The sequence below is a fragment of the Paroedura picta genome, chromosome 5 (genome assembly GCF_049243985.1).
Source record: "Paroedura picta isolate Pp20150507F chromosome 5, Ppicta_v3.0, whole genome shotgun sequence".
Classification (NCBI taxonomy): domain Eukaryota; kingdom Metazoa; phylum Chordata; class Lepidosauria; order Squamata; family Gekkonidae; genus Paroedura; species Paroedura picta.
Window position 1 is genome coordinate 74,737,601 of NC_135373.1, and position 12,362 is coordinate 74,749,962.

Genomic DNA, 12,362 nt, shown 5'->3' on the forward strand with positions numbered 1-12,362 from the left:
ACCCCATCGAAACAAACTGTTCTGCATGTGATTTATTTATTGTTTAGACTTATTTCCCGCCACTGCCAAATCGGCTTGTGGTGAGTTACAACTGTCCGTATTAAAAGCCCCATTAAAACCCCATTAAAAACAATTCCAGACATCCATTCATGTATAATAAATAGACTCCTAACAACTTTTAAAAACCATGGCAGTCTGCAACCAAGTAACCCTCCCAGAAATCTAGTACAGTAGTGGGAGGAGGAAGCGTAGATAATAGTGAGTAAAGAGAGTAGTGAATGCTTACTCTCTTAACACTAGGAGGCCCATCAGATCTTCCTCGCCGTGCTGGCCTCAACCATAAACCTGGCAGAAGAGCTCCATTTTGCAGGCCCTGCAGAAAATTGAAAGCTCCCGCAGGGCCTGCAGCTCCTCCAGGAGCTCATTCCACCAGGTAGGGGCCAGGACTGAGAAGGCCCTGGCCCTGATCAAGGCCAGGCATACCTCCCTGGGGCTGGGAATGACTGGAAGATTAAAGCCTGCAAAGTGTAAAGCCCTGCAGAAGGCATAGGGCGAAAGGCGATCCCTCAGATATGTGGTACCCAGACTATGGGGGGCCTTAAAGGTCAAAACCAGAGTTTTGAACAAGATCCAGGCAGCAACTGGCAACCAATGCAGCTGCCTCAGCACAGGCTAGATATGGGCCCTCCAAGATGTCCCCGTGAGGAACCTAGCAGTTGCATTCTGCACCAGCTGCAATTTCTGGACCAAGGCCAAAGGAAGGCCCGCGTAGATTGGGGAAGCTCAGAACAGAAAGGGAAGGCAAGTGCAGCAGGAGGCTTGAATGGAATGGGGGGGAGAGGATTGGAGACAGCAGAGGAGGGGCAATAAATCCAAGAGGCAAATCTCTACTGAGAGAAGTTAGGGCTGAGGGAAGACACCTTTGCTCCCAGGCAAGTTAATTTCCAAAATGGAGCCGTCTACACATTTACTCATGGTGGTCTTTCACAGGAGAAAGGTAGGGTCACCACAAATCAATCATGCATAGAAAATTTAAAGCACCCAAAATTAAGGTGACCAGATTTCAAGATTGAGAAAGAGGGACAGCACTGACCCGGGGGTTGCCAACCTCCAGCTGTGGCCTGGAGATCCGGATTCACCACATTCCCCTTTATCACTAAAAGACTGGTAAAGAAGGGGGTTCAATACGGAAGAAAATTTTGCATAGAACACAAACAGCATTTTTTCCTTTCTAAAATGTCTTTCACCTGGCCGGGAGGGGGAGGGGAAGAGACTCACCGGAGAGCACAGGGCAAAGAACACAAACAGCATTATTGGGGTTTTTCCCCCCTTAAATGCTGGAGTGCCTAGGTCCAGCCAGGCTGCCTGGGGGGGGGGAGAAAGAGACTCACCAGAGAGCACAGAGCAAAGAACACGAACAGCGTTTTTTGGGTTTTTTTTCTTTAAATGCTGGAGTGCCTCGGTCCAGCCTGGCTGCCTGGGCGAGGGGGAGGGGGGAAGAGACTCACCAGGGTAGACAGGCAGCCAGGCAGAACAAAGGAAAAAGGCCTCATTCTGCCTCACAGTTCCAGGAGCCAGCTTCCACGTTCCGTAGCCTCCTCCACGTGCTGCCGCTCTGATCTGAACCCACTGAACAAAGAAGGCGGAGTCCGAGCAGCAGCCAATCAAAACGCATGGCAGAACATGTGTGGTGGGAGGAGCTGAGCCCAGCGCTGGAGGGCAGGGCTGTTGGGCTGTATGCACAGTCAAGGCAAGCAAAGCAAATGCCGAGGACTGCACCAGGAGACAAAGAAGAAGAAGCCGGACGTCATCTTGTGAGGCACATGCCAACGAGGGACAAATTAACAATGCTCCAGGACGTGGGACTAATCAGGAAAACCCGGGATTGTCCTGGCATTCCCGGGACACATGGTCACATTAACCCAAAATCAAAGTGGAAATTGAATTCAGTGTAGATTGCAGGGATACATTCAAACTGGGAGTGGGTAAAAAGCTGCATGCAGACTACACCCAGATGGTTTTCATGCACAAATGAGGAATACTTATGTAATGTGCATGTACCTCTTCTAGAGCCTCATCAGTGTAAGAATTCACCAGCCATTTCATTACGAAATTTTCTGTTCCAGAATATTTTATTTTGTGCGGGATAACAAGACCCAAGTCTTGTGCTTCAGTCCTGCAGTACAGTCCTGCATATGTTAATTGGTATGACTTCTTTGAAGCAGAGTTTATGCTGTTACACAAACTGTTTATTGAAGCCATGATATTATTAAAAAGTTATATAAGGTTAGATATACTGCAAAGAAAACTGACAACATAGCTAAATCTTCAGGCAGGTATAACATACTGCTTTGTATGATCAGTTACAGAAACAAAAAACAATTGCATTATGGTATATTTACATACAGTTACATTCATGCTGAAAGGCCAGCATCAGATCTGGATTTATATATGAAATAAGTAAGTTACAATGAAGGGCCTCAGTATATGAAGGACTTCTAAAGATTTCTGATAATATTTTCTAAATACCTTGTTTTATACATTATTGTAATGGTATGGGACCTATCTATGGACTCCGGGGAATGGTGGAGGACAGGAAGGCCTGGAGGATCATTGTCCATGGGGTCGCGATGGGACGGACACGACTTCGCACCTAACAACAACAATGGGACCTATCTAAACAGCCACTGTTCATCTCTTGCTATGCAAAGCCTATAGGGCCACTGTACATTGACTGCGGCTTGAAGGCACTTTCTACCACCATGAGGCCCCTTGATAGCATTTAGGGCTGTTAACATGAATCGAGAAAAATAAAACTAGTTGAAATAAAAGAAAATTACCCTTCAGAACATTACATGACAAATGCCCTCTTGCGTAAAGGAAATGGACACCAGTAAAAAGCAAGAACACTGATCTTGGTTTGTGTCACTTACAGGAAAGAGCTGCATAGTGGCTCTAAAGAGGACCTTCAGAAGAGTGGCTGTGTAATGGTCCAGCCACCATTTTGCTTCTTCTGAAAAGTACCTCATGGCATCTGTAAATGAATGAGAAAAGAAGCAATGTGACAGAGAAGTATATGCATTTGCGTCCTTCTCTGGGTAAGAGAAAAAGGCATGGTAACCAGCATACTTACACATCTATGGTGAATAGGTTTCGGTGCTTTGATGGAGGGATGGGCTACAAAGATGACAGCTACAGATTAGGATGGCCATTAAACTGGGAGCCTAGTTATGCTTATTCAAGTGAGAGTAACACTATACCTTTTAGAGGTAAAATATAACATGAATCTTTCAGGGAAATAAACCCTTTTGGGCACAAAATAAGCAACAGCTTGAGACAAAGGCTGATTTCTTTTGTAGAAAATACAGCCATATGCATGTTCTGCACTTTAAACCACCTATATCTGTTTCTTAGGCAGTAATATCAACATAGCTTTAAAAACTTACAGAATCTAAGATAATTACGTGATATATTATTTTAATACACGTGAGAATTTTTTTTCAAACAATGTACTGCAGAAATTAACTAAAACAGCAGAGCTGCTAGATGAAGCTGTTTATTCATCACTATCTTGCCACCCTTGCACATGACAATAAAACAAATGCCATCTATTTTTTTTCTACATTTAGGTCACATTCTTAAAAATGACCTGCTAACTATAATATTGACAGACTATTAAGAGACAAATGTAGGTATTGACGGAATATAGAGAAGATGTAGACATAAAGGTAAATCTAGCAGACCTTTAGATTTCTCTAAAGATATATACACTTCATATATTTAGAAGAGCAAAAGCTCTCATACATGCACATAACATGTATTCTAGTAAAAAAAAACCCCAGAAGGACCACAATAAGCAACTTCTGCCATTTCTAGCTAATGCCATAAGGCTTAACCAATATACTGACCAATCCTAAGCAAAGTTGCACCTTTCTAAATTCAGTGAACTTGAGGCAAAATTGCACAATGCAATATGGAATACTGTCCTTGCAGTTTCAAAACGGGGTGAATAACTCTCCCACTGGGGCTATTTTGGCTCAGGAAAGTGGTGCAGGTGGGGAAGGCAGGAGCTCTCTACCCACGCCATAGTCCTGAGCCAAATTGCCTCTCCTGCAGTTTTTAAAAGCAGCTGCTATGTGGATACAGTGAGTCAGATCCAAGTTTCCCAGATACAACTCTTTAAAATCCTGTGGTGCCCTTGGATTTTGTGTATATGTGTATAAACTCTGCTTTAGCTTCCAATATTAAAACAAGAGTTTGAAGACCACCAAAGATAATTAAACTGCATCCTCTGGGACATGGGTAAAATAAGTTGTGCTGTAAGTCAATAGCCAAGAGACAGAAAACAAATATTACAAAACATGTTTGTAGAGCCAAAGGTCAATGTCAAGAAATGAAAAGCTGTCCCAAGTTTTTCAAGGGATAATGCCAATAGTTGATTCATGATTATAAAAAGTCAAAATATGGGTAGTTTGCCTGTGCAGGAAAGAAGGAGCAATGGGAATTTGGAAGAGATGGGAAAGTAGGAAGTCTAATGAAAAGAGAAGGATACACAAGTGGAAGGGAGGTGCCAAGCTTTATTGAGAAGTTGTAGCCTTCATAGTGGGGTCAGCCAGTTCTGACCACTGGAGACCTGTTGACAAGTTACAGTGAACTTATGAACAGTCCTTCTATACTTGATTATTTTTGTATGTACACGGAGTAATCCTCATGTTACACGGAATACATGTACAGCTGAACATGTGAAACAAATCCCCACATTTATCTGTGTACTGGTCCCCAGTTTCATTTGTCAAGTGAATCTATGTTGGCTCTTTCTTACAAAGAGATTTATTGACGTTCAGGCAGGATGTGTTAGCATTCACTGTAACTTGTGAACAGGACTACTTACTGCTGTCCTTTGAAAACCTGGAGCGCTGTAGAATGGGAAGAAGCTATAAGACCCCACATAGCCTGGTTGTTAAATAGCTGGACCTAGGTACTATATGCAGTTCTGTCAATGGTGAACTTAGTATTTATATGAGTGTTTAAGTTGCTTAGTGGTAGAATTCTCATTCACCAAATAGGATTGTTATTTCCAGGCTAGAAAATTCTTGTATACTTGGGGATAGAGCCTAGGGAAGGCAAACTTGGAGAGGAAGGACCTCAATAGGCCATCGAATACACCCTCCAAAGCAGCCATTTTTCTCCAGGGGAACTGAACTCCATACCCTGGAAATCTGCTGTAAGTTCAGGAGAACTTCCAGTCCACCTGGAAGCTGACAGTTCTATGTATAGGTTTGCTTCCTAAAATACAGGGATGGGCACAAACTGGCTCATAAATTGTTTGTGATAAATTTTGGCAGATTCATAAAGTGAAGTTCATGGCAGGGCAACCAATACAAACGTTCAAGCTGCTCATGGTGGTTTGTGAATGGATGCATTTCCAGACAGACTGTCTCCATTCAATTAAAATGTTTACAAAACTTCAAAGCAACATGGGTGTTGATACTCCAAAAAGTAACAGGCACTTCTAGATGCCAATAACAGACTTCCTGTTCTGGTCTATGGGATCAGAATGCTATATGTACGCTGAGCTCTGCAGCCTCTCATCTGTTGGCTCAGAATGTTTTCCTGATTGTGAACATTTCTCCCCTGTTGGGATTCGTGTGGTAGATGTACTTAGTACTCAGAGCCCCCCAACAAATGGAGAGGTGTCTTGGCTGAGAACCCACATTTTATATCCTCCTGATGATTGTGAAAGCCTCTCCCCTGCTAGGGTTTGAATAATAGGTGGACTGAGTGCTCTGAGCCACCCTATCTCTCTGCTTACATCAAGTAGTCATGAGAATGTATCTGAATACTGGTAAGAAGGCAGGAGAAGAGATTCATCACCATTTAAGACAGGTTGGGTCAGATGATAGCCTTGCATTACCAGGGGATCAGAGTCAGCAGGCTCAGGGGACTTGGTGAGGTACTTCCTCACCATCATCTCTGCTGAATCCTCTATCATTGCACATCTGGACATCTCCACCACTGCAGACTTCCCAGTTCACCACTAACTGTGGTAGTGTGACTTCTCCCTCATTGGGTTCTTTGACGCTGAGGTGCTGGCCTGTGGCTCATCCTCTTCTCCAATCTCTTTCACCTGCTGTTTCCTCTGGCCATGTCTGTTGGACTGTAGCCTCCACATTTCTTTGCAGAGCTGTCCCTTCCATTGCATAAGCTCTGCATTCAGGAGAGCAATGCAGCCTTTTATCCAGGGGTTACAGATACAGGCCAGCCACTACCCTTGTTTCTTGGAGAGAAGATCCCAACTGGTGGTGCTGCTCACCTACAGTCCCTCTGTCAATTCTTTGCCCTGTGGGAGGATAGCCATCTTCTTGGGGCCTGGCTCCCAGGAAGGGACTTCATTTCCACCTTTCTGCTGGGCATGGTGAGACCAGTCCAGCAGAAAGGGGGAAGATAACATGGGAAGGGACTTCTGCTGACCATGGCAAGCCACGGTCAGCAGAAAGGTGAGGGAAGTCCCCTGAACCCAGGAAGGCACTTCACCACTTCCATTTAAATCCTGCTTTCTGTTCTTGTAGCTTTTCACAGGGAGTAGAAACCAGGGCCATTTAAACCCTGCTTTCTACTTCCATGAAAAGCAAAGCACACTTTGCACCTACTTTCCCACTCAATATTGTCTTTTTGTTATGTACACAAAATTTTCATAAAGGTGGTGTATATATATTTATGTATTTAGCAGGTATACAACATATGTCTGTAATGTGGCTGTTAAAACAACTGAAGCATGAAGTAGCCTTCAGCCTACATCTGGTTCTTAAATTATTTTTTGCTCCCAGACCACTGAGGCAATGGAGTTATTGCATAGTAATTTAATACCTGGAAGCAATCCCAAGTTTGTTGAACAATTTAAGCAAGAGAAATTGCCAGCACAGATTGCATCACAAAATCAGTATGAATCAAGCCAATCAATGTTTGCGAGATTCCAAGAAATAATGCACTAAGCCCTGGTGTAGTAATCTTTGTAGAGTGGTTCCACAATTTTGTGACTGTGTAAACTGATATGATCTAGTTCCATGAGGTGGCTTGAAGAAACTAATTAATTGATTATACTTGCTTTATATAGCAGTATCAGGATAAAAATCCAGGTATTCTTACATACTGGGTTAAAACATGAAAAACCAATTGAATTTGATCCAAACCACATAATTAGATTCAAATATGCCCTTTTATTTGAGAAAGGAGTTGATCTGTAATCAAAATCACTTTCCATTACAGCAACTTTTCTCAACTTTTTTCTGGTGAGAAACTCTGGAAACATTCTTCAGGATCTGAGAAACCCCAGAAGTGGCATGATCATATAGAATATATATGATTGGGAAACATAGCTTCCCTCTCCTCACCCCAGCCAGGCCCATCTTTGGCCACTGGGGGGGGGGCAGGTCAACATGACATGGTCATATCACCCAATAAATGTTTTTTAAAAACGTAATTAATGCCCATCAATTTGGGAAACCCTTCCAGGGCCATCAAGAAACCTCATGGTTTCACAAAACCCTGGTTGAGAAAGCCTGCATTACACGAAGGGATGTTTCCATGAGCAGAAGACACAACTTTTGATTAACAGAAGAATTTGGATTTAATGACAAATGTATCTGATTTTCTTCCTTATAAGGGCATGGTCTGGCATGGCCTGTCCTCTTTCTGATTGTTTCCCACATACGTCACATTTTATAATGCATCAGCTAACAGGTTTGGTAATTATTTTCTTGCAATTTTTTCACAAGCGCGGTTAAGAACTGCATTCCAATTTCCTGTATTTGTCAATTATAGCTTGAAGCAATGTACCATAGCCTTAAATATCACACAGTGGCTAAAAGTTAAAAATGAAGAATGTCATGGTTCAAAGCACACCTCTGACAAGCACTTGCTATGCAGCAACAGTTTCTCGTCAACATCCAAAAGTACAGACTTACCTTGCTGTGGTACTGGCAACATTACTGGGATAATGCATATAAAATGTATTCAATATTGAATATTCTAAAGCACTATATGGATGTTGACTATTATTCAAAGGCCTGTAAAGCATCATTTGTGAAAACAGGATAGTTCCAGATATGCACTTATCATGTCTGAAACATCAGGACTTTAGAGCCTGCAGACCATTGAGAAGGGCCTGGAAATGGATATAATGAAATGTGCAAATCAAGTGTTGAATGTTGCACCTGAATGTCCAAATTCTCTTTTTAGGGGTTAACCCTTCTTTTATTCATGCTCAATGTCCTTTATTAACCCTCTCTGTATTTGCTTCAGACTTTAAAATATGTGCATATTATATACTGAAAACTACCTTTTCCACTACACATGCACTTACTCAAGCTAGAAAAATATTTTTTTGAAATGTGCCTGCACGAACTATGACGTATGATACAAGTTGTTTGCAGTTATACTGATGTAACATTGTCTTCAGATTCTTTCTCTCCCAAGTTAACACTGCCTGTATTAGTGGACTCCTCATGAGCAGTGGCGGTGTCCATTTTTTTCTTTGAACAGTAAGGTATTTGACCACAAAAGTACATATAAATCCATGGATTGACACAGCTATTAAGATTCCCCAGGAGCATAAGAACAGCTATTACTGGACCTAGAAGGATAAGAATTTAAAAGTCATTCACACGTGGCACTCAAATACATTGGCAAGAATTGATCTTCAGTAATTCCATTGTTCAGTATATTCATTTACTAATTTGTTATTGTAATTTGCTTTTGAGGGAGACTTTCTAAATATATATGCTTTTACCAATTTTCAAATTCAAAGTAAATATCATTAGAATAAGTTGTTGGTCAGACCATTGTAGCTTTTTTCCAAGTATTACTTACAACTTCTAATTGGAAATATTAGTGAATTAAGGAATATTTCCATGTTCTCCAATTTTTCAAAGGACATTATTCATTTATAGCTACCATGTAACTGAGCCATATAGCTGCCAAAAAAACTCAAAATGATATTCTTATATAAATTTTTCACACTGTTGTAATAATTAGGGCAAATAATGAAAATATATCAGTGTTCTAAATATTCAACCAGCTACATGTCAGAATGGGTGCAATAGGTTTTATCAATTTATGAAAAGTCTTAATTTTCATATTTTTAAAAATGCAATTAAAATGTCAAGAGAGCCAGCTTGGTGTAGTGGTTAGGAGTGCAGACTTCTAATCTGGCGAGCCAAGTTTGGTTCCTTGCTCCCCCAAATGCATCCAGCTGGGTAACCTTGGGTCTGCCACAGCACTGATAAAATTGTTCTAACCGAGAAGTAATATCAGGGCTCTCAGCCTCACCTATACCACAGGGTATCTGTTGTGGGGAGAGGAAAAGGAAGGTGATTATAAGCTGCTTTGAGACTCCTTCTGGTACAGAAAAGCGGTATATGAGAACCAACTCTCCTTCTTTATCCCTATTGTATGAATACATTTCTAATATTCTTTACTAATATCAAAATAACTTTTTCATGAGCCAAAAAATGTCTTACTGGCAAGCCATATATACAAAGGGGGGAGATGCAAATGTACTACATCTGAAAGGATTATGCACAGTCTTGGGTGGGGGAATCACTTATACAAATCTTTGTTTTTGATTGAATGTAGTGGCAATGTGTAGCAATAAAATATCAGGTGTGAAATCCTTCATGAAGTAGAATGATCTTACCTTCAGTTCTGGCATCACTTGGGTGCCATGCAGTCCACAACTGTGCAATGAAGAAAGGTGACCAACAGACAACGTAAGCAACAACTATCACCACTGTCATCTTTATAGTCTTGATCATAGCGTTGGACATACAGTTCACATTATTTGCCTGGGATGGCAATATCTGTTTCTGGTTGGTTACTTGAAATTCACTGTACTTTTTCAAGCTCATGTTCATTTGGACTGCTCTGCAGATCCTAACATGGCATATTGTTAGAATGGCTGCAGGCAGGAAGAAAATAGCTACCGAGATCCAGGTTACATACAGTTTAGTGCCCCAGGGCAAAATGAAGTCTGCTTGGCAGTCAAAGATACCTGGAGATACTTCACTTTTCTGAAAGATAAATATTTGGGGAATGCTGAAAACCAAAGAAATAAACCAGCTTGTGCAGATGGAAGCATTCCAAAGAGCTCCTTTCTTTTGGAAGGGTACCATGGGGTAACACACTGCTTGGAGTCTGTCCAGTGCCATAACTACGATCATGTAAGTGGAGGCAAACATGCTCAACAACTGGAGATAGCTGATGGTTCTGCACAGGATATCTGGACCCATGAAAACATCTGTGATTTTCCAAAAAAGCTGAGGAAGAACTTGAAAAAATGCAACTGTCAAGTCTGCAACACTTAGATGGAGCAAGAACACATACATCCTAGAGAGCTTCATTCTTCTCTTCCACAACACCAGGATGAGAATGAAATTGCCTGCAGAAGCTGCCATAAATAACACTCCTAGCACAGCAATCTCTACTTGAGCTAACTGCTCATCTCTGGGTTGCCTTTCAGGCAGACCGGTGGTATTTGTTGAGTTGTGAAAAGGGGTACCAGACTGGTGGATAACATCTTGAAGTGCAAAAGAGAAGTTCTTCATAGTGTACACAAGCTATTTTCTAAGATGGTTACCTTTGAATCTGGGTAGCAGCTATGGAAGATGATGTGGAAGAAGTTGGGAAATAATCCACTTGTGTTTTAGGTTTCCATGTTTCTCAATATATGTGAATGTGTGCAAAAAGAACCACACCCTCTATTCAGTTGATATGCAGATCTTCATATAATTTGAGACACAGTAGTTGTCTTTGCCAAATCAGGAGAAAATATATTTAAAGAAACAAATACCTGCAAAGTAAATGAACCATCCAATTGCATCAAAATTTGTTTTTTAAAAGAAAGCAAAAGCAGCCAAAATATATGTGTATGTATTAAAATGATCTTTGCCAAATATCTTTGTGACAACTGTGTTCCTTACCTTAATACCTGTTCTCTTTTGTGCCCTTGGGACTGGATTCCTCAAGATAAAAGATTCTTGAGTCTCAAGAGATAAAAAATAGGCCAAAGTCAGCCTCTTAAGAAAGGGAACATAGTTCCTTATTTCTTTTTCTTAAAAAAAAAGTTCACTGACAATGAATAAGAAAATTGCTCTAAAAGTAATAATCTTTCCCTTTTCTTTTCTTGGAAAGAAAAGGTCACCTGGGATTCTTTCGTAATAAATTCATGTTAAAAGGATTATCTAAGGAGGACTGCACAGCCTGTTCAGATTTTTAATGTGGGAAAAATTAAAATGTCATCAAAAGTGCAGAGGAAGAAATAAATGGTATTTGTTGTTATTGGCTACAGCCTGAAAAACTGCTGGATGAGTTTAAAGAAAGCCGTCTAGTCTTTGCTTTTCTTGGTGTGGGCTATATTATTTCAGAGTAGACAAAATGCTATTGCTTTAAGAACTCTCTTCACACATTCACATTTCTAAGGTGTGTATCCTTCTTATAATTGCTTTAGTATATACATTAAAAGGCGATGTAAAGCACAAAGTGCTTGAAAACATTTGTTTTCTGTAGTTACATTCACCAAAGTTACATTCACCCATGAAATGCACAGAGATCTCCTGAGTATACACTCAGGAGCAAATGTAATGTATTGCCCTGCTGATAACAAAGATGAAGAATCCCACACATCTAACAAGTAACTGTGCTGAGGATTTTGGTATATGTGTATTCAATTGGTCCCTTCCACCATCAACACCACATAGAATTTATAAAGTCTAGAACACACAATGTCTCTTGCTTCCTATTCTCACAAATCTAAGATATATTGAACATAGCAATCTGCAAGCTAAGTGCTCCATAATTCATTAGAAAAAGTTAGAATACTTACTTAGCTTGCTGAACTGTTGTCAAGTCCAGCCGATCAGTATTTGCACAGTAAAATTCACTGATTCTTCAAAGTAACTATTCCTCCTGCCTGCTTACAGCTCCCCAGCAATAGCTGAATGGCTGGAAAATAAAGCATTTCTCCAGCCTTGGTTCTGGAAGAAAAGGGGATGTCCTTGTATCAGCTCTCATGAACACTCTCTACGTATTTTGGATTTTCTTGGGTCAAAACAGTTCTCCAGCTAACACACAATTTGCTCTGATGTGATTTTTAAGAATAATTGATAAGAGTACTGCTAGTTCTGATACCTTCACTATTCTTGCAATTCCACCAAATTGTTCATTTTAGTATAAAACATAATACAATAAACTTGTAAGACTTGTAAAATAAACAGTAAAATTTGTATTTCTTCTTTGTGGAATGTTAGATATTGAATGTTGTTTCGGTTAAAATTTTATGGTGAAGTAGCTGAAAATAAGAAGAGATT

General features: G+C 40.6%; 1 protein-coding gene across 1 annotated transcript; it reads right to left on the bottom strand.

Moving 5' to 3' along the window:
- Positions 1 to 1,933: 1,933 nt before the first annotated feature.
- On the bottom strand, positions 1,934 to 12,047 carry LOC143837956 (mesotocin receptor-like). Its single transcript, XM_077338521.1, has 3 exons — positions 11,879 to 12,047; positions 9,695 to 10,846; positions 1,934 to 8,632 (listed from the first exon to the last, which is right to left on the bottom strand). Exons 2-3 carry the CDS (start codon positions 10,599 to 10,601, stop codon positions 8,433 to 8,435), a joined length of 1,107 nt encoding a protein of 368 aa, XP_077194636.1. The 5' UTR covers positions 10,602 to 10,846; positions 11,879 to 12,047; the 3' UTR covers positions 1,934 to 8,432.
- Positions 12,048 to 12,362: the final 315 nt, after the last annotated feature.

What these genes read in the sequence shown, in the direction of transcription:
- LOC143837956 (XM_077338521.1), bottom strand. Translation starts at nt 10,601, where the DNA reads ATGAAGAACTTCTCTTTTGCACTTCAAGATGTTATCCACCAGTCTGGT. An exon ending in AAGTGATGCCAGAACTGAAG is followed by an intron (nt 8,633 to 9,694) that starts GTAAGATCATTC and finishes TTATCCTTCTAG; the next exon opens with GTCCAGTAATAGCTGTTCTT.